The 23092-nt window shown below is 46.0% G+C and overlaps 1 protein-coding gene across 6 annotated transcripts in view; it reads left to right on the forward strand.

The window, feature by feature from the left end:
- The window catches only part of LOC134944764 (sodium channel protein type 2 subunit alpha-like), a 419840-nt gene that overhangs the window by 305499 nt on the left and 91249 nt on the right, over window positions 1-23092 (forward strand). For all 6 annotated transcript variants that reach the window (XM_063933615.1, XM_063933612.1, XM_063933610.1 and 3 more), the window contains one exon: window positions 19689-19812. In XM_063933615.1, coding sequence (XP_063789685.1) covers window positions 19689-19812 — 124 coding nt within the window. The remainder of the gene's footprint in view (window positions 1-19688; window positions 19813-23092) is intronic.

The raw sequence follows: 23092 nt of genomic DNA on the forward strand, positions 1-23092 counted from the left end.
GTCATAGTTCTTGGAAGTATCGAGAGAAGACCAAACTCATGTTAAATGGTTTTCCCAAGCTTACCTTATTGGTGACCACAATAAAAATGTTTTTGTGGAGGCACCAGTATATTGGAGTAGGTGTGACCAGGTTTCTAGGATATATACAGGTGAGCAATCATTACACTTTTGGAGTGCACCGCTGAGATCTTGGACATATATCAGATCTCCTATTAAAGATTTTCAAAAGAACCATGGGTGAACTCACTAGTGGAGGTGTATGTGATTGGTATAAAAGGAAACAGGTAAACCCAGAATTTTGCATGGCCATTTGTGGGAATTTGATAATATCACTGAAGAGGAGATTGAGATTGTTCTTAGACTTTTGCATGGGGTAGTAAAGCCCAGGATTGTTGATGGGTGGAAAGTGGATTTAGGAGCAATATGTGCAGTATTAGTGGCTACTCAACAGATGCTGGAGAGAGATAAGATCCTTTTGGTTCTGCCAGCAAGTAGTATCCCAGGGCAGAAGTGGAACATCATTTGGCCTTCAACAAGAGGAAGAGGCAGGGGTTGTTGACTCTTCTGGCATTAACAAAATCCCTGTCCCTCAGCCTCCTTCTAAGGAGGAAGAAATGCCTCAGGAAAAAATTCAGGGTTCAACATCAAATGTTACCACAGAGTTAACCAATGCTTAATCCAATTTAGCTGGAGTTTTTGGTCAATTGCATGATGAGGGAGGATATCGACGGTTAAGAGTTTTCTCTGGGGTTACACCAGTCCCAACTGGTGAGGAAGGATATGAAGTATGGAGGGAGAGTGCGGTACAGCAACTGGAAGAATGGCAATGTACTGATCCTGTGAAGAGGCAACGATTGGCTGAAAGTTTAAGGGGGCCAGCCCGAGAAGTCATTCAGGCCACTCGACGGGGCAATCCTGATGCTACATCAGGAGATTATCTAGTAGCACTTGACTTGGAATATGGCTCACTAGATGATGTCAGCGATTTGATATACAAATTACATCATACATACCAGAAATGTGGTGAAAAAATGTCTACTTACATTTATCGATTAGATAAGTTGATTTATGTAATTGTTCACAAAGGGGATTTTTACCTTAAGTGAGGTCAATAGCCAGCGTATGAAACAGTTGCTGCGCGGTGCATCTGATACAGATCCAGTAGCACAAAGATTACGTTTCACTGAAGTTGGAAGTACTGCTTTGTCTTTTCAACAGTTAATGGCAGAAGTGAAGAAAGAGGAGGTTTTGGTGGAAACTCGAGGTAGCAATATAAAGAAAGTGAAAGTTGCTGTCCCTAAAGTGGTAGGTCAACATTCTATAAAAGGGTTGACAAAGCTTGTGCAGTATCTGAGTAAGAGAATGGAACAGTTGGAAGTCCATCGCGGGGAAGATCAGAGAAGAAAAACAAACATCCAATACCCCACATTACCATATGGGCGTGGTTGAGGTAGAAGCATATGGGTCCAAGAATGTTTTAGATGTGGGAGACCTGGTCATAGATCTTATGAATGTAGGCAGAGACTGAACACTACATATGATTCCGCTGAAGCTCTGACTCAGACAACTGAGAGTCCGGGAAATGGGCGAGGGAGATCAGTCAACCCCTCACTGGTCCCCTAGAAAATTGCATGAGATTAATGGGGAGTGCTCAGTGGAACCATGATTTACCAGAAGGTCTGATGGGACCCATGTACCCATGGGACCCAATGGGAAACCATGTACTGCTCTTCTTGATAGTGGATCCCAGGTGACTATAATATTTGAGAAGTGGTATAAAGTGAACTTGGCTGATGTCCCAATCTTTCCTCTGGTTGGATTAGTAATTTGGGGTCTAAGTAATCAAAGCTACCCTTATCTCGGGTATGTAATCATTACATTAAGTCTACCCCAGGAGGTGACAGGAGTAGAGACACAAATTTCTACATTGGCGTTGATCTGTCCTGAGTCTTCTGAAGAGAATAGAGTTACCCCTGTCATTGTGGGAACTAATACCAATTTATTTAGGAGTTTGGCCAATTGGTACAATGCAGTTGAGGGGAAACAATTGCCTTCCAGCACTGTAATGCACTCAATGTGTTTGACTGAACATACCAAGGATGTCTCTGGTTTTAAATTTGAGTCTATCGATCTCACCGAGGACAGTTTCCAGCCATGTTTTGAAGGCAGATGAAGCTAACTGTAAATTAATCAGTAATCTGAAAGAACGGAGACCTGTGTTTTCACTTCATGAGTGGGAATTGGGTTGTGCAAAGGGAGTGGAACATAAGATCAGATTAAGGGATGAGACTCCGTTTCGTGAAAGATCTAGGCGTTTAGCACCTGCTGATATAGAAGATGTGAGTAACACCTGCGGAAGTTATTAGATCACAATGTGATAATTGAATCAGGTAGCCCTTATGCCTCACCTATTGTGGTGACCAGGAAGAAAAGCGGTTCTATTCGTATGTGCATTGACTACCGTACCTACATTGGTGGTCATTCCGAGTTGATCGCTAGCTGCTTTCGTTCACAGCGCAGCGATCAGGCAGAAAAGTGGAACTTCTGCGCATGCGTAAGCGGCGCAATGCGCACGCGCGACGTACTTTCACAACAGCCGAAATAGTTTCACACAAGGCCTAGCGAAGCATTTCAGTCACACTGCTGACCGCAGAGTGATTGACAGGAAGTGGGTGTTTCTGGGTGTCAGCTGACCGTTTTCAGGGAGTAAGTGAAAAAACGCAGGCGTGCCAGATAGAAACGCAAGCGTGGTTGGGGAAACGCAGGCATGGCTGGCCGAACGCAGGGCGTGTTCGTGACGTCAAAACAGGAACTAAATAGTCTGCAGTGATCGCAAGCTAGGAGTAGGTCTGGAGCTACTCTGAAGCTGCACAAAATTATTTTGTAGCTGCTCTGCGATCCTTTCGTTCGCACTTCTGCTAAGCTAAGATACACTCCCAGAGGGCGGCGGCTTAGCGTTTGCACGGCTGCTAAAAGCAGCTAGCGAGCGAACAACTCGGAATGAGGGCCATTGGTCTTACCATTCCAGACCAATACACTGTCCCCAGAATTGATGAAGCCTTGGACTGTCTGGAAGCCAGTGGTTTTCTGTTCTGGATCTAAGGAATGGGTATTACCAAATTCCCATGAGCCCTGAGGATGCAGAGACAACTGCTTTTATATGCCCCTTAGGGTTTTTCCAATTTGAAGGTATGCCTCAGGGGCTATCTGGTGCTCCAGCTATATTCCAGAGTATGGAAAAAACTATGGGGAATATGAATCTCAGGGAGGTACTTGTGTACTTAGATGACATCATTGTATTTGGTAAGAGTTTGGAGGAACACAATGCACGTTTACTTCGAGTGTTGGATCGGCTGATGGAACATGGTTGGAAGCTGTCTTTGGATGTGTCATTTTTGCCAAAAGTCAGTTAAGTATATTGGCCATATTGTAACCAGAGATGGGGTGGCCACAGATCCCGAGAAAGTGTCTGCCGTGGTTGAATGGCCGTGACCTAAAAAAATTAAAGGATTTGCGCTCATTTTAGGCTTTTGTGGGTATTACCCACAGGTTTTTGCAAAACATTTCTAAAACTGCTAAACCATTGACCGATCTAACTAAAGGGTATCCCCCTCCAAGAGGGATGAACCTTCCAAAAAATAAAGAAAACCAGTCAAGAATTTTATTTCAAACCCAGTGAGGATTTTGGAGACTGTTGGACTCCTGAATGTGAACATGCTTTCTTAAAATTGAAAGAAAGTTTGACCACAAGTCCAATTCTGGCTTATGCAGATCCCTCATTGTTGTATATACTCAACGTGGATGCCTCTTTTGAGAGATTGGGTGGGGTTCTTTATCAGCAACATTATGACCATTTAAAACCAGTGGTGGACAGGTTTCATGAATATCTGTACGGAGCTCAATTTGAGGTCCATACGGATAAAATCCCTTGACCTATGTCCAGACTACTGCCAAACTGGATCCCACAGGGCACCGTTGGATGGCCGCCCTAGCCATTTACAATTTTTGCATTAAGTATTAACCCGGAAAACTCAATGTGGATACAGATTCCTTGTCCAGAAGGCCAAACTTGTCATGTTGGTCACAAGAAGAGGACTGGATAGAGGTTCCAGCATCTAAAATTCGAAGTTTTTGTCATGTGTGGACTGTAACCTTATTCTCATTTAAAGGTGGTGTTATATCTCTAGAAGCAACTCCCATTGGCCTATTGTTGGCTCTCAAATTTGGAAATAAGGGGATCTGCAGAGGCTAAACCATCATCAAATTGTTACGTTCACTGTACATGGTACTCCTGGAACTGGGCGGATGAGCCCCAAGTACAGGAACGTAATGCTGCAATAGATACGGAGCTCGGCAGCACCCCCAAGGATCCCTAACTCCGTTGTCTCACCCTCGTTGTCAGCCTACGCCTGCGTGACTATGGTTTCTTGGGCCCACGGCAGCCGCATTTGAAGGGCGGATTATGTCTGCCCAACTCCGATGCCCCCCGGTCTTAGTTGCAGAAAAGGCATAGACTGAGATGGGGCGATGACAAGGGGAACCTCTAACTAGAGAAGGAAGTACCCAGTTAGGGGTGCTACAGAACTTAAAGTATGTGCGGCACAGCCGCCAAGACAAAAACTACAACAAAGGCAGTGCTGTCCACACGCCGACACAACACCACTGTGTTCCGGTGAGGACAGCACACGCAGAACCCTCTGCAGAAAATCCAAAGCAAAAGCAACAGGTAGCTACGGCCTAGGCCGAGGGACGCGGCAAAGCTGCTACTCACTGAACCGGTACGAATACTGGCCAAAAGGACAGGAACCCCCAAAGTAGCTGACACAGGCTCTCAGGACTGGAGGACAGGCAGAATTCCAAACAACAGACCAGTGGACACCAGGAAGCAGGATACTGGATCAGACACAGGCAAAGCCACAGGACTCCTGGACAGGAATGCTTCAAGGCAGGATACTGGATCAGACACAGGCAAAGCCACAGGACTCCTGGACAGGAATGCTTCAAGGCAGGAAGCAGCTAAACAGAAGCTATCACCGAAGTCTGTGTCAGGCAGTGAGGGAGAATATAACAAGGAATGCCTCCAATCACCCAGGCACATAAGAAATCTCATCAGTTTCAGAATCTGAGAACAGACCATAGATTGGTTCCATTCCTCTAGGTACTGAAACTTTAGGAGAATTCCTGTGGGGAGAAGACAGGAAAGCACATCCAGCAGCAATGGCAATAGGCTGTGATTTTTGTGCTGACTGGCTGGAGTGCTTCACTGTGACCAAGTCATTACAGACCTTCCTCGAGGCTATGACTTTCTGAACCCCACCAGAGGCAGTGGCCTTCGGGAACCCCACTGGGGCAGTGGCCTTCGGAACCCTGCCAGGGGCAGTGACTTTCTGAACCCCACTGGGGCAGTGGCCTTCGGGAACCCCGCTAGGGCAGTGGCCTTCGGGAACCCCGCTGGGGCAGTGGCCTTCGGGAACCCCGCTGGGGCAGTGGACTTCGGGAACCCCGCTGGGGCAGTGGCCTTCGGGAACCCCGCTGGGTCAGCACCTCGGATTCTCTTACTGGGACCGGACCATCAGCTTCCCTCTCTGGGACCGGACCATCGGCTTCCCTCTCTGGGACCGGACCGTCGGCCTCCCTCTCTGGGACCGGACCGTCGGCCTCCCTCTCTGGGACCGGACCATCGGCCTCCCTCTCTGGGACCGGACCATCGGCCTCCCTCTGTGGGACCGGACCGTCGGCCTCCCTCTCTGGGACCGGACCGTCGGCCTCCCTCTCTGAGTCGATAATTATTGAAACTTCTCCCGGGATTAAGACCTCCGGGACTTTTGCTGAAGCTATGACCTTCAGAACCTCCACTAAAGCTATGCCTCTTGAGTCCTTTCCTGGGGAAGCGACCTCTAGACCCTTCTCTGGGGCTGTGTCTCTCGAGACCCCACTTGGGAATATTACTTCAAAGATCTCTTCTGGGGTTTTGCTTCTCGAGTTCCCTTCTAGAACTATGGTTTTAGATACCCTTTCTGGGGTTGCGCTTCTCAAGTCCCTACCTAGGGTAACAGCTTCTGAGACCCCTTCTGGTATTGACACCTGAGCTATTATATCAGATGCCCCACTTCGACCCAGAGCATCGGGCACCGCTCCTAGACCCAGAGCATCGGGCACAGCTCCTAGACCCAGAGCATCGGGCACCACTCCAGGACCCCGAGTATCAGGCACCACTACAGGACCCCGGGCATCGGGTACCGCTTCAGGACCCTGGGCATCGGGTACCACTTCAGGATCCTGGGCATCGGGTACCGCTTCAGGTCCCTGGGCATCGGGTATCACTTCAGGACTCTGGGCATCGGGTACCGCTTCAGGACTCTGGGCATCGAGTACCGCTTCAGGACTCTGGGCATCGGGTACCACTTCAGGACTCTGGGCATCGGGTACCGCTTCAGGACTCTGGGCATCAGGTACCGCTTCGGGACTCTGGGCATCGGGTACCACTTCAGGACTCTGAGATTCCACTACCGGGGTTTGCAACTATGATTCAACAGGAAAGTCAAGAGAGGAGAGAAACATTCTCCTTTGGTTCCTGAATCTATAATGGGGCTCCCTAGCCCAAGGACCCCAATTATAGGACAGAGTGCATTCTAGTGTGGGTTTTGTGACAAGTACCTCTGCCACAGTGGAGACAGGAGTAGGTCTTAAATCCTGACTCAACTTGACCAGAGGGTAGGACTTGTCGCCACACTTTGGCTTGCGCAACTCACAGGTCTGCAGATAGTGGCCTAAACCCCCACAATATAGGCATAAATGTAAGTTTCTGCGACGCAGACGCTCCTCTTCTGAGAGCCTGGGCCGCAGAAAACTTTTAAACCTTTTCTCTCCAACCGAACCTGAGGATTCTCTTGTCACTATATTGTGAGCAAGAGTCTCTTTAGAGATACATGAACTCTCAACGACTTCTGGCAAGATAAGCAAAATTTTGGTCAGAAGGTTTTGCAGTTGCTTTAAGGATTGCTGCAAAACTTCCAGCCGCTCAGGTTTCAAAGCACTGAAAGCAGAGTTCAGGGCTGAGAGAGACGCCTGCAGGGCTTGCATAGTTGGCATAGGAGGATTTCAAACTAGACAAGACAAGACTGGACTGGATTTTGAACTGGACAAGACAAGACTGGACTGGGTTCTGAACACTGGATTGGGTACAGCACACTGGACTGGGTTCTGCACCCTGGACTGGGTTCTGCACACTGAATTCTAGACAGGACTGGATTCTAGACAGGACTGGATTCTAGACAGGACACTGGACTGGGCCAAAAAAGAAAAACTACTATTTACCTTTGTTTCTTTTTTGTTGTATGGCCGGTGATAATGTTACGTTCACTGTACTTGGTACTCCTGGAACTGGGCGGATGAGCCCCAAGTACAGGAACTTAATGCTGCAATAGATACGGAGCTTGGCAGCACCCCCAAGGATCCCTAACTCCGTTGTCTCACCCTCGTTGTCAGCCTACGCCTGCGTGACTATGGTTTCTTGGGCCCACGGCAGCCGCATTTGAAGGGCGGATTATGTCTGCCCAACTCCGATGCCCCCCGGTCTTAGTTGGAGACAAGGCGTAGATTGAGACGGGGCGATGACAAGGGGAACCTCTAACTAGAGAAGGAAGTACCCAGTTAGGGGTGCTACAGAACTTAAATAAAGTATGTGCGGCACGGCCGCCAAGACAAAAACTACAACAAAGGCAGTGCTGTCCACACGCCGACACAACACCGCTGTGTTCCGGTGAGGACAGCAAACGCAGAACCCTCTGCAGAAAATCCAAAGCAAAAGCAGCTAAACAGAAGCTATCACCGAAGTCTGTGTCAGGCAGTGAGGGAGAATATAACAAGGAATGCCTCCAATCACAGCAGGGGCCCTAATTAATTATGTCATGCAGCTGCCCTGCTGCACGACTCCAAACTGACAGGTGCAATTAACAGACAGGTGAGGCTAAACACATGGAAACATGCTGCAATTACACAGACTCACCACCGGCGGCCAACAAGAGTCTTTCTAAACCATAGCAAAGGAAATCCTGGCCTGCAAGAGAACTATAACATAAAATACATGAACAGAAAGTGAACAGGAATGAACCACTGCTTGTGGTTCATAACACAAATTATATCTGACCAAATAGCTGATCCTTACATTAGAGATGTATGTCAAGGGGTACTAGAGGGTAAATCTTTTTTCTTTCAACATTTAAAAGTTGACAAAGCCAAGTTGCTGCTTAAGCAGTCCAAGTTGCTAGTGGTGGAGAAGGGACTATTATACAGATGTATAAAGTCTTTGCATGGAAAAAATAAGACCCAGTTAGTACTACCAGCGAAATATAGGTCCATGGTTTTGAAGGCTCTCCATGATGATCATGGCCACCTGGAGTTTAGTAAAACTTTAGGTTTAATATCTGACCATTTTTTACTGGCCTTTAATGGAGGATGATGTATTCCAATATTGTCGTTCTTGTGGAAATTGCATTTTAAGGAAGACGTTGCCCAGCAATTCAGCACCTATGATCAATATGACCAGTAGTGGACCTCTAGACTTGGTCTGCATGGATTTTCTATGTTTGGATGGGGGTTCAGGACAAAAAAGTAATGTTCTTGTAGTTACAGACCATTTCACTAGGTATGCTCAGGCCCATCTTACTAAAGATCAACGGGCAACTACAGTAGCCAAGACGCTATGGGAGCGATTTTGTGTACATTATGGCCTCCCAGTTCGATTGCACTATGACCAGGGGAGAGATTTTGAAAGCCAGATTATTCAGGATTTGTGTCACCTTTGCAGCATCAGAAAGTCAAGGACTAGCCCATATCACCCACAGGGAGATCCTCAAGATTCAACAGGACTCTCCTAGATATGTTGGGCACCTTGGATCCATGCAAGAAGTTGCATTGGCATAGATACATTTGCCATCTGGTTCATGCAAATAATTGCACAAAAAATGACTCCACTGGGTACTCCCCGTATTCGCTCATGTTTGGGCGTGAAGCCCTTCTTCCAATAGATGTGTGTTTAGGTTTAACAAATGGTGGATCCCCCGTTCACATACTATCTATGTTGAACAACTTAGGAAAGAATTGAAAGATGCCTATGCCATAGCTGAACAGTCAGCTGAAAAATTGGGAAAGAGGAATAAAGTTCGGTATAACAGGAAGGTTCGAGAACATATTCTTCATCCAGGTGATAAAGTATTAGTGCAGTTGCTGGGGCTACCCCGAAGTAAGAAATTGTCTTATCGTTGGAAGTCAGATCCTTATGTTGTATTAGAGAAACTTCCTGGGATCCCATATTACAAAGTAAGACCGGAGGGAGCAGATGGTCCGGTTAAGACATACCATAGACATCATCTACTACATTTGCGTCATCCCGTGCGACTTACTACTACAAAATCAGATCAAACCATGGAAGACCCTGCTTTAAGTCAGCCAGATAGTGACAGACTTCAAAACCATTCATCATCTACTTGTTTGAGTCCACACACCTTAAATGAACAGGAAACATATGATTTTGATACTTATCATAACGCTGACTATGAAACTGTATATTTCCATTGTGAACCCTTGGTTGTTCCTTTAGTCACGACACCAGAAACACAAGCAGACATAGAAAACTTGCAAGACATTTGTTCAGGAGAGTCTATTGCATCGATATGTTTGAAGAGGATAAAACTTCAGGTTCTGGAGAATTCATAGAACTACCTAAAAGTGTTTAGCATTCTTTAATACCTGAGGTCAAAGAGAGGTCATTGGGGGGAGGGTCATAAGAGTCTCCAATCATCAATAGGCCCAGGAGAAATATTTAATCCACCATGTATTCTTACTTATGATAAATTGGCGTGTCCCCAAGATATACCTAAATTTGTGCATTTTAGTGTGATATATTCTTGGCCTTATTTTGGGTATAAAAGTTTGCATGAATATGGTGTGGGTGATAATTAAAAGTATTTATTGTTTTGGTGTAAAGACACCAATATTCAGATAGTGGTGCCAATCCACCAGGGGGAGATTGTAACCTCTGTTTGAAACTAAATAGGCAGACATGCAAAATTTTGGGGAAGTATATATGTAGTGCAGTTTTTGGTATGGAACTGTGTGAATAACACTGTTTTCTATGATTGTAGGTATTAATATGTGTTTACATATTACATGTAAACATTTTTTAAAATGTAACTGAATAGATTTAACCCTGTTTAATATTATAAATATGCTTTTGGAACTGTGGGGGCATAGCTGTAATTGAGAAATTCTGGAGCCCATGAAGAAAGAAAGAAAGAAAGAAAGAAAGAAAGAAAGAAAGAAAGAAAGAAAGAAAGAAAGAAAGAAAGAAAGAAAGAAAGAAAGAAAGTAGTTCTATGGTGCTCAGGTATCCAGCTTTTACAGGAGCAGTGAGGGGGTGGAGGGATTTAGCTCAGAGTGATCGGTCCTGTCAGAAAAAGAAGGACAGAGTGAAAAAAAAGGGGGTGGTGATGATGAACATCAATAAAGACAGCTGGGAGTAGTGGCCAATCTGTCTCATACACCACTCAGCAGTCAGCAGTATGGAGAAGAGATCTGACAGAGCACTCAGTACAGGACACAGAGACTGCATAAGTGTAAGCAGCACTGCAAAGGACTGTCTGCACTACTGTCAAGTATGCATCATAGCTGAGCTGGATCATCTGTGAAATCCTTGTCAGTCAGCTAAAGATATACGAGCCTAGGGAGAAGTAACTTGTAGGGGAGCCATCCCTAAGAAGCTGTCTGGAGTTCAGTACTGGTAAAGGTAACATAACACAGTCATCATCACCACACTATATACAGTACATGCCTCGCTGCTGCTAACACCCTGACTGCAGCTGTGCAAAGGCTGTAAAATCTGCCATCATTAGAAAGGATCCCTTCTAATACAGCCCTCATAATAACCCCCTGACTACTGCTTGTGCTGAAGGGATTGGACAGGTGTAAGAGCTTTGACTACAGTCTGCCTGTAAACCCCTTTACTTAAAACCACTGAGACCATCATTCCATTACAGTGGTATAGTTGTACACCAAGTGCATAGCCTGAGAGAAAGGGTGGACAATCTATAATACTTGTTCAAAAGGAATATTCTGTGATGCCATCCTGAGGAACGTCACCTAGAAAGGGGGTATCCGCTCATACTAACATACTTCCAGCCAAGTAGAAAGAACTAATAGCTGTTATATCTCTTCATAAAGAAATTATAAAATTGTTCATACAATTGTAATACTTTTGAGAGCTATAATCAAAGACAGTCCTGCACCAGCAACTAACGCAGGGATTCTCAGAGGAGATCAGCTGTCATCACACAGCATAAATTACACTCTAAATAGGAGCTGTGCTATTGCTTCACTGAGACTATTATGTGTATATCACCCAGAAATAAAGATACTATAATTATCAATTCAGCAAATAAAGAAGAAATATAAGGAGGCAGAAAGTTCAATTTCACAAAGGGGCCCCTAGCTATCATATCTCCAGGACTCTGTGCGCACCAACGACAACTGTGAACTATAATTATTATTATCGTACAATAATAAATTGTTTCATAAGTACTTATGAAACATTTTATTATTGTACGATAATTTTAATGTCATTTTATTAAAACTATTGTCCTTCGGGTCACGCTGGTTTGATTGTCATTTGAAATATCAGTATTGTTGTGCGCCCTCTGAATACTGTACACCAGAGGTTCTCAAACTCGGTCCTCGGGGGCCCACACAGAGCATGTTTTGTAGGTAACCCAGCAGGTGCACAGGTGTATTAATTACTCACTGACACATTTTAAAAGGTTCACAGGTGGAGCTAATTATTTCACTTGCGATTCTGTGATTCTGTGAGGAGACCTGCAAAACATGCACTGCGTGGGCCTCCGAGGACCGAGTTTGAGAACCTCTGCTGTACACATTTATATATATATATATATATATATACATACTCGTGTGTGTGTGTGTGTATATATATATATATATATATATATATATTTCTCTAACGTCCTAGTGGATGCTGGGGACTCCGTCAGGACCATGGGGAATAGCGGCTCCGCAGGAGACAGGGCACAAAAGCAAGCTTTTAGGATCACATGGTGTGTACTGGCTCCTCCCCCTATGACCCTCCTCCAAGCCTCTGTTAGGTTTTTGTGCCCGGCCGAGAAGGGTGCAATCTAGGTGGCTCTCTTAAAGAGTTACTTAGAAAAAGTTTTTAGGTTCTTTATTTTCAGTGAGTCCTGCTGGCAACAGGCTCACTGCATCGAGGGACTTAGGGGAGAGATTTTCAACTCACCTGCGTGCAGGATGGATTGAATTCTTAGGCTACTGGACATAGCTCCAGAGGGAGTCGGAACACAGGGCTCGCCCTGGGGTTCGTCCCGGAGCCGCGCCGCCGACCCCCCTTGCAGACGCTGAAGATGAAGAGGTCCGGAACCAGGCGGCAGAAGACTCTCAGTCTTCATCAGGTAGCGCACAGCACTGCAGCTGTGCGCCATTGTTGTCAGCACACTTCACACAGCGGTCACGGAGGGTGCAGGGCGCTGGGGGGGGGGCGCCCTGGGCAGCAATGTATAATACCTGTATGGCGAAAAATACATCACATATAGCCCTTGAGGCTATATGGATGTATTTAACCCCTGCCAGATATCTAAAACTCCGGAGAAGAAGCCCGCCGAAAAGGGGGCGGGGCCTATTCTCCTCAGCACACAGCGCCATTTTCCCTCACAGAAAGGCTGGTGGGAAGGCTCCCATGCTCTCCCCTGCACTGCACTACAGAAACAGGGTTAAAACAGAGAGGGGGGGCACTGATTTGGCGATATGTATATATATTAAAATGCTATAAGGGAGGAACACTTATATAAAGGTTGTCCCTGGATAATTATAGCGTTTTGGTGTGTGCTGGCAAACTCTCCCTCTGTCTCCCCAAAGGGCTAGTGGGTCCTGTCCTCTATCAGAGCATTCCCTATGTGTGTGCTGTATGTCGGTACGTGTGTGTCGACATGTATGAGGAAAATATTGGTGAGGAGGCGGAGCAAATTGCCTGTAATGGTGATGTCACTCTCTAGGGAGTTGACACCGGAATGGATGGCTTATTTATGGAAATTACGTGACAATGTCAACACGCTGCAAGCCGGTTGACGACATGAGAGGGCCGGCGAACAAATTAGTATCTGTCCAGGCGTCTCAAACACCGTCAGGGGCTGTAAAATGCCCATTTACCTCAGTCGGTCGACACAGACCCAGACACGGACACTGATTTCAGTGTCGACGGTGAAGAAACAAACGTATTTTCTTTTAGGGCCACACGTTAAGGGCAATGAAGGAGGTGTTACATATTTCTGATACTCCAAGTACCACAAAAAAGGGTATTATGTGTGAGGTGAAAAAACTACCTGTAGTTTTTCCTGAATCAGATAAATTAAATGAAGTGTGTGATGATGCGTGGGTTTCCCCCGATAGAAAATTATTGGCGGTATACCCTTTCCCGCCAGAAGTTAAGGCGCGGTGGGAAACACCCCTCAGGGTGGATAAGGCGCTCACACGCTTATCAGAACAAGTGGCGGTACCATCTACGGATAGGGCCGTACTTAAGGAGCCAGCTGATAGGAGGCTGAAAAATATCCTAAAAAGTATACACACACATGCTGGTGTTATACTGCGACCAGCGATCGCCTCAGCCTGGATGTGCAGAGCTGAGGTGGCTTGGTCGGATTCCCTGACTAAAAATATTGATACCTTTGACAGGGACAGTATTTTATTGACTATAGAGCATTTAAAGGATGCATTTCTATATATGCGAGATGCGCAGAGGGATATTTGCACTCTGGCATCAAGAGTAAATGCGATGTCCATATCTGCAAGAAGATGTTTATGGACACGACAGTGGTCAGGTGATGCAGATTCCAAACGGCACAAAGATGTATTGCCGTATAAAGGGGAGGAGTTATTTGGGGTCGGTCCATGGGACCTGGTGGCCAGGGCAACTGCTGGAAAATCCACCGTTTTTTACCCTAAGTCACATCTCTGCAGAAAAAGACACCGTCTTTTCAGCCTCAGTCCTTTCGTCCCTATAAGAGTCATATCTGCCCAGGGATAGAGGAAAGGGAAGAAGACTGCAGCAGGCAGCCCATTCCCAGGAACAGAAGCCCTCCACCGCTTCTACCAAGTTCTCAGCATGATGCTGGGACCGTACAGGACCCCTGGATCCTACAAGTAGTATCCAAGGGGTACAGATTGGAATGTCGAGAGGTTTCCCCCCTCGCAGGTTCCTGTAGTCTGCTGTACCAATGTCTCCCTCCGACAGGGAGGCAGTATTGAAAACAATTCACAAGCTGTATTCCCAGCAGGTGATAATAAATTTACCCCTCCGACAACAAGGAAAGGGGTATTACTCCACACTATATGGTGGTACTGAAGGCTAGGTGAGACCTATTCTAAATCTGAAAAATTTGAACACTTACAAGGGTTCAAATCCAGATGGAGTCACTCAGAGCAGTGATAGCAAAGAACAAGGGGACTATATGGTGTCCCGGGACATCAGGGATGCTTACCTCCATGTCCCAAAATTTGCCTTTTCTCACCAAGGGTACCTCAGGTTCGTGGTACAGAACTGTCACTATCAGTTTCAAGACAATGCCGTTGGATTGTCCAAGGCACCCCGGGTCCTTACCAAGGTAATGACCGAAAGGAGGATTCGTCTTCAAAGAAAATGGACGACCTCCTGATAAGAACAAGGTCCAGAGAACAGTTGGAGGTCGGAGTAGCACTATCTCAAGTAGTTCTACGACAGCACGGGTGGATTCTAAATATTCCAAAACCGCAGTTGTTCCGACGACACGTCTGCTGGTCCTAGGGATGATTCTGGACACAGTCCAGGAAAAGGTGTTTCTCCCAGAGGAGAAAGCCAGGGAGTTATCCGAGCTAATCGGGATCCTCCTAAAACCAGGAAAAGTGTCAGTGCATCATTGCACAAGAGTCCTGGTAAAAATGGTGGCTTATTACGAAGCGCTTCCATTCGGCAGATTTCACGCAAGAACTCTTCAGTGGGATCTGCTGGACAAATGGTCCGGATCGCATCTTCAGATGCATCAGCGGATAACCCTATATCCAAGGACAAGGGTGTCTCTCCTGTGGTGATTACAGAGTGCTCATCTTCTAGAGGGCCGCAGATTCGGCATTCAGGATTGGATGCTCGTGACCACGGAGGCCAGCCTGAGAGGCTGGGGAGCAGTCACACAAGGAGTGTGATCAAGTCTGGAGAATTCTCTCCACATAAATATACTGGAGCTAAGAGCAAATTTATAATGCTCTAAGCTTAGCAAGACCTCTGCTTCAAGGTCAGCCGGTATTGATCCAGTGGGATAACATCACGGCAGTCGCCCACGTAAACAGAAAGGGCGGCACAAGAAGCAGGAGGGCAGTGGCAAAACTGCAAGGATTTTTCGCTAGGCGGAAAATCATGTGATAGCACTGTCAGCAGTGTTCATTCCGGGAGTGGACGACTGGGAAGCAGACTTCCTCAGCAGGCACGACCTCCACCCGGGAGAGTGGGAACTTCATCAGGAAGTTTTCCGCATGATTGTGAACCGTTGGGAAAGACCAAAGGTGGACATGATGGCGTCCCGCCCGAACAAAAAAATGGGACAGGTATTGCGCCAGGTCACGAGACCTTCAAGCGATAGCTGTGGACGTCCTGGTAACACCGTGGGTGTAACAGTCGGTGTATGTGTTCCCTTCTCTGCTTCTCATAACCAAGGTATTGAGAATTATAAGACATAGAGGAGTAAGAACTATACTCGTGGCTCCGGATTGGCCAAGAGGGACTTGGTAACCGGAACTTCAAGAGATGCTCACAGAGGACTAATGGCCTCGGGAGCTAAGAAGGGATTTGCTTTCAGCAAGTACCATGTCTGTTCCAAGAGGAACCGTGGCATCGGCCTTTAAGAAAGGACCTGCTCCAGCAGGGACCTTGTCTGTTCCAAGACTTACCGCGACTGCGTTTGACGGCATGGCGGTTTGAACGCCGGATCCTAAGGGAAAAGGCATTCCGGAAGAGGTCATACCTACCCTGGTCAAAGCCAGGAAGGAGGTGACCGCACAACGTTATCACCACATGTGGTAAAAATATGTTGCGTGGGTGAGGCCAGGAGGGCCCCACGAAAAAATTTCAACTAGGTCGATTTCTGCACTTCCTGCAAACAGGAGTGTCTATGAGCCTCAAATTGGGGTCCATTAAGGTTCAAGTTTCGGCCCTATAGATTTTCTTCCAGAAAGAATTGGCTTCAGTTCCTGAAGTCCAGACGTTTGTCAAGGGAGTATTGCATATACAGCCCTTGTGTGCCTCCAGTGGCACCGTGGGATCTCAACGTAGTGTTGGGATTCCTCAAATCATATTGGTTTGAACCACTCAAATCTGTGGATTTGAAATATCTCACATGGAAAGTGACCATGCTGTTGGCCCTGGCCTCGGCCAGGCGATTGTCAAAATTGGCGGTTTTGTCTTACAAAAGCCCATATTTGATTTTCCATTCGGACAGGGCAGAACTGCGGACTCGTCCCCAGTTTCTTCCTAAGGTGGTGTCAGCGTTTCACCTGAAACAACCTATTGTGGTGCCTGCGGCTACTAGGGACTTGGAGGACTCCAAGTTGCTAGACGTTGTCAGGGCCCTGAAAATATATATATATATATATAATTCCAGGACGGCTGGAGTCAGAAAGTCTGACTTGCTGTTTATATTGTAGGCACCCAAAAAGCTGGGTGCTCCTGCTTCTAAGCAGACTATTGCTCGTTGGATTTGTAGTACAATTCAGCTTGCACATTCTGTGGCAGGCCTGCCACAGCCAAAATCTGTAAATGCCCATTCCACAAGGAAGGTGGGCTCATCTTGGGCGGCTGCCCGAGGGGTCTCGGCTTTACAACTTTGCCGAGCAGCTACTTGGTCAGGGGCAAACACGTTTGCTAAATTCTACAAATTTGATACCCTGGCTGAGGAGGACCTCGAGTTCTCTCATTCGGTGCTGCAGAGTCATCCGCACTCTCTCGCCCGTTTGGGAGCTTTGGTATAATCCCCATGGTCCTGACGGAGTCCCCAGCATCCACTAGGACGTTAGAGAAAATAAGATTTTACTTACCGATAAATCTATTTCTCATAGTCCGTAGTGGATGCTGGGCGCCCATCCCAAGTGCGGATTGTCTGCATTACTTGTACATAGTTATTGTTACAAAAAAATCGGGTTATTATTGTTGTGAGCCATCTTTTTTAGAGGCTACTTCATTGTTATCATACTGTTAACTGGGTTCAAATCACAAGTTGTACGGTGTGATTGGTGTGGCTGGTATGAGTCTTACCCGGGATTCAAGATCCTTCCTTATTGTGTACGGTCGTCCGGGCACAGTACCTAACTGAGGCTTGGAGGAGGGTCATAGGGGGAGGAGCCAGTACACACCATGTGATCCTAAAAGCTTGCTTTTGTGCCCTGTCTCCTGCGGAGCCGCTATTCCCCATGGTCCTGACGGAGTCCCCAGCATCCACTACGGACTATGAGAAATAGATTTATCGGTAAGTAAAATCTTATTATATATGGATAGATATATAGATATACACACATACAGGTTGCGTATCCCATATTCATAATGCTTGTGGCCAGAAGTATCTTGGATATTGGATTTTTCTGTATTTTTGAATGGAATCAGTATGGGATCCCGAGTGTCATAATACTGACGCTGGAATCCCAACATGTGGAATCCCGATGGTGAGCGCAGTGTGTTCCCTTCTGGGCTCTCTGCACTCGCCACGCTAATTTATTCCACCTCGTAGGGTGGCGTGGACCCCTCCCGAGTGTGGATTTGGGGCCCTAGTCAGGACTTCCGGCATCGGTATTATGATTGCCGGGATCCCGATCCGTCAGGAAACTATCTGCTTCTCTTTGGAATAATTGCATGCCATAATGAGATATCATGGCGATGGGACCCAAGTCTCAGCACAGAATGCATTTATGTTTCATATACACCTTATACACACAGCCTGAAGGTCATTTTATCCAATATTTTTAATAACTTTGTGCAATAAACAAAGTTTGTGTACATTGAGCCATCAGAAAACAAAGGTTTCACTATCTCAGTCTCACTCAAAAAATTCTGTATTTCAGAATATTCCGTATTTCGGAACATTTGGATATGGGATACTCAACCTGTCTGTCTGTCTGTCTGTCTGTCTGTCTGTCTGTCTGTCTGTCTGTCTATCTATCTATCTATCTATCTATCTATCTGTCTATCTATCTATCTGCCTTGTTTGATTTGCATTTAAATCCAGTTGAAAAAAAGGGTCAAAAGGTCAACAGGGTCAAAAGGTTGACATGGAAATGGTCAACACAAAAAAGTAATCACAAGGTTTTTAGGGGATTATTTTTGAGTGTCATTTTCTCTGTTTCTTGATAAGTCACAAATTTATTGCAAACATAATACCCTAACAAGCTTGCTTCACTCATCTGGCTTTGGGCAAGGTTCCAGGCTCTGCTACCGCTGCACTCGGCACAGGTTACTATTCTTAATCATTTTCTTTGTAAATGGTTTAATTAAGCGAAATATTTAAAAATGTAAAAAAAAACTAAAACTTGTGTCAACAATATGTGTGTTGAGTTGACCATTGTCATGTCCACATTTTGAACCTGTTGACCTTAAACACTGGCTACCTTTTACCTGTCAACCTTTTGACCTTGTCAATCTTTTGACCATATAGTATCGACCTGTTGACTGTTTGTCTAGACACTATCTATACATTGGAACCCGTCACTTGGGTAATTTTTTAGCTAATCCTTCCAGCCATACTGTAATGTGTATTATGTGTTGGACATCTTTTGTGCTTAAAGTGAAGCCTTACTGTACCTCCTGTCATATACTGTACCTGGCAGATCTGTTCCTGTCACTTACATGAGGAGTGAGGTACATTTGCTACAGTATATATGCCAGTTTGTTTGCTTGTGTTTGTAGCCAACTCTGCATATATAATATAAATTGCTATTTTTCCAGTTTTTTTGCTACTTTTCACTACTGTAGATGCAATTGCATCCATCTTTGAATGAGATCTAACGTGTCCTAGAGGGTGATTTATCAAAGCTTCAAGAGAGATAAAGCAAAGAAAGATAAAGTACTAAATAATCAGATCCTAAGTGTAATTTTACAGGCTTTGGTAAAAAAATGACAGGAGCATTGGTTGATACTTTATCTCTCCCCAGGTTTTGATAAGTCTCCCCCATAGTGATGCTAATTGCTCCTATCAATTTATTACCAGGATTAAGGGGTCTATTTACTAAACCTTGGGTGGAGATAAAGTGGACAGAGATAAAGTACCAACCAATCAGCTCCTACTTGTCACTTTTCAAACACAGCCAGTGACATGGCAGTTAGGAGCTGATTGGCTGGTAATTTATCTACGTCCACTTTATATCCATCCAAAGCTTAGTAAATAGACCTCTAATACATTAAGATTCACCTCTAATTTTCATTCATATTCTGGACACAAACATACCGTTTTTACCTAATCACGGTTATTTAATAAGGTTTTAGCCGTCACAATGGAGGAATACATTATTTATTGAGTACTTTTTAGGGGTACATTTGTCTTGCATCATTTATGTTTTCTTTCATAATGATTCATAAAGAACCACTTGTTCTGCAGAAATTGACCATGTCGAGCTCATCAGAAGGCAGTACGGTTGATATAAGGCCAGTGGTGGAAGGTGAACCAGCAGCTGTAGTGGAGACAGAGGACATCATGGAGCCAGAAGCTTGCTTTACAGAAGGTACTGATACCAAGCTGTGACATTATCGCTCTCCACTTTTATTCTTTTGACGTTTTCCACACATTCACTGACAGAACAAAAATACTAATCTCTCAATTATCCATTTACATTTTCAATAGGTGTATTACAGAACCATAATAATTACCCTCCATGTGTTTAATACATTTCTCCCAGTGGTACCACAGTTGCAACAGGGAAATCACTGAATGCTACATATCAATTAAATAGAAAATAAATATGGTTTAAAAGGAATACAACATTCACAGTATTCCTTCAGTTAACAGTTTGTAGTTTGACGTTTTTGTCAGACAACCTGTATATTGCAGTTGCTATAATCTGACACAGAATGGTTCAGATACAGTCTTTTTTCCTAATGCTGGTGATGCGTGGGTCAATCCTAGCATGCCTCAATGTCAGCAGGGGCCTGTTACTGTGGTTGGCAGATTGCTGTTAAAGTAATTTAAAGTAATTTAAGAAGAGCACTTTCAAGGGGATATTATCGAGATCCCGGCGCTTGGGATGCCGCCGGTCAGAATACCGACAGCGGCATCCTGATGCGCAGGATCCCAACCTGGAAGGTAAGAATACTAACCCTCATCTTCTCACCCTAACACTCCCCTCCCACAGCCTGACCCTAACCGTTCCCCCAACCTCCACAGCCTAACCCTCCCCGGTGGTGCCTAAATATAACCCCCCCTCCCCAAAGACTAAACCTAAGGAGCCCCAGCATACTTACGTTTGGAATGCCATTTTGATCCATGTCAGGATTCCAGCATTGGCATTCAGACCAGTAATCCTTGGATAGATCCACACAAAGTAAAACTGTGTTTTGTTATGGGGTCAGGATCTTGGCAGCCAAAATTCCGATGCCAAAATCCTGACAAGGTACACAACACTGGCGCCTGGATCCCAACCGCCGAGTTTCTGAATGATCGTCTGCCAGGCCGCCGGAGAAGTAAGCCGTGGGGGAGGAGGGGAGCTGTATGTTTAGGCTGTGGGGGGAGGGTTAGGGTTAGGCTACGGGGGAGGATGGTTAGGTTAAGGCTGCGGGAAGGGGGGGTTAGGTTCAGGTGCCACAACTGAAGGTTAGGGTTAGGGGACCATGGGGTGAATGTGAGTATATTTACTTTCACCCGTCGGGATTCTCACTGTCGGAATGCTGCGGTCGGTATTCTGACCAACGGCATCCCGACCGCCGGCATTTCAACCCCAACCAGTTGGGAGATATAAATCTCTACAGAATGAAAAATGTATACATTTTGCAGAGAGATCCAAGCACATACCATGTACTAACATGGTATGCGAATTGTGATTGGCTGGCCGGTGAAGCCCAGGCAGCCAAACAGAAGCAATTTTCATAGGCAAAAATTTCTCCAAGTTAGTCATTTTGTGTCAGTCTCTGGTGAGACAGTTTGTTTATTGGGATAAAAAGAAAAAATATATTTCTCTTACGTCCTAGAGGATGCTGGGGTCCACATTAGTACCATGGGGTATAGATGGGTCCACCAGGAGCCATTGGCACTTTAAGAGTTTGAGAGTGTGGGCTGGGTCCTCCCTCTATGCCCCTCCTACCAGACTCAGTTTAGAAAATGTGCCCGGAGGAGCCAGTCACAGCTAGAAAAAGTTTTTTTTTATTATTTTACAGGGAGGCTGCTGGCAACAGCCTCCCTGCATCGTGGGACTAAGGGGGGAGTAGTGTCAGCCCTGCGGGGTCTGAGCCACTATCTCCGCTGACAGGCACTGAGCTCCTGAGGGGATCGATCGTTCCCAGCCACAGGGGATCGCTCACCCCAGCTACATGCCGCCATCCCCTTACAGAGCCAGAAGATTGGTGGCGAGTGAGACACCAACCCCCCTAGCAAGTGCGTGTGGGGGGGGGGGGGCGGTGTGAAGATGGTGGCAACAGGGTATGGAGCGCAGTACTAACTGCACTCCGGGGCTTAGCAGTACGTTGTGCGGCGCTGTGAGGCGCCCTGAGCCAGCGCCTACACCCTACAATTACCTTCCAGCCTGTCAGGGTCCCTGGATCGCTGCCAGCATAATTCCTCAGGCCAGTATAATCTTATGAAGAGCGGGAAGACAGCTCTATTTTGGGTGACGGAGCTTCTCAGAGCGGACCCAGCAGCGTTCAGCACCATTTTCCTGCCTACACAACGCTGTCAGTGAAGAGCAAGTCCCTCCAGAACAACTCCAGCTATCTCTCACGGTACCAGGGGGTTGTAGAAGGGGGGGGAGGCTGTGTAAAGACTGTGTAAGATATTAAGGTGCACAGTCAGCGCTGGTTGGGGGTCTCCCTTTAAATAAAAAGCGCTGTGTGTGGGTTGGCTCCAATCTCAGTGTCTCTCTTGCCATTCTTGGGGGTGAAACTCTGTCTGTCCTCTCCTGTGTGTGTGTGAAGTGTCTGTGGTCTCCATTAAGCTATGTCCAAGGACTCTGTGTCATATGCTGCAGAGGATATGTCCTCTCGGGATGATCCCATTCCATGTAATCAGGATTGCACTGTTTTAGCACAGATACCAGCAAGGGAGCCTGAGTGGTTATCCTCTATCAAATCTATGATTTCTCAGATGTCTTCTAGGGTTACACAGAATGAGTCTGCAACTCAGGCTTTACAGAACTCTATGGCAGTCTGGCCCAGTTCTGTTACCTCAGGGCCCCCCACTGTATATTCCCAAAAACGTGCTTTTGCACAGATTATGCAAGACGACACGGATACCGATTCTGACACTGCGGACGGTGATGGGGAGGTGTTGAGGGGGGCAGCATCTCTTGCAAAAGGGGTGCAGTTGATGATAGAGGCCATTAGGGATGTGTTGAATATTACTGATACAACACCTGAGCAGTTTGAGGAGGCTTACTTCACTGAAAATAAGAAAGCCTCGCTATCCTTCCCTGCGTCAAAAGAATTAAATGCTATTTTTTAAAAAACTTGGGAAAACCCTGAGAAAAATTCCAGATTCCTAAAAGGGTCCAGGTGGCGTTTCCTTTCCCTGTGGAGTATAGGAAAAAATGGGAAAACCCGCCCATTGTTGATGAGTCGGTATCCAGACTACGTCCCACTATTGCCAGTGCTTGGATTGCCAAAGCTATAGTAAAGTGGTCAGGCACATTACTTGAAGATTTGGATACAATGGATAAATCTGATGTTGAATTGTTTTTGCGTAACATTCAGGATTCGGCAGGATTTCTGGTAGAATCCATGAAAGACCTGGGTTCCATGGCTGCAGGAATTTCTTCCATGTCTGTCTTAGCTCGTCAAGGACTGTGGCTGCGACAGTGG

The sequence above is a fragment of the Pseudophryne corroboree genome, chromosome 7, assembly GCF_028390025.1.
Source record: "Pseudophryne corroboree isolate aPseCor3 chromosome 7, aPseCor3.hap2, whole genome shotgun sequence".
Lineage (NCBI taxonomy): Eukaryota > Metazoa > Chordata > Amphibia > Anura > Myobatrachidae > Pseudophryne > Pseudophryne corroboree.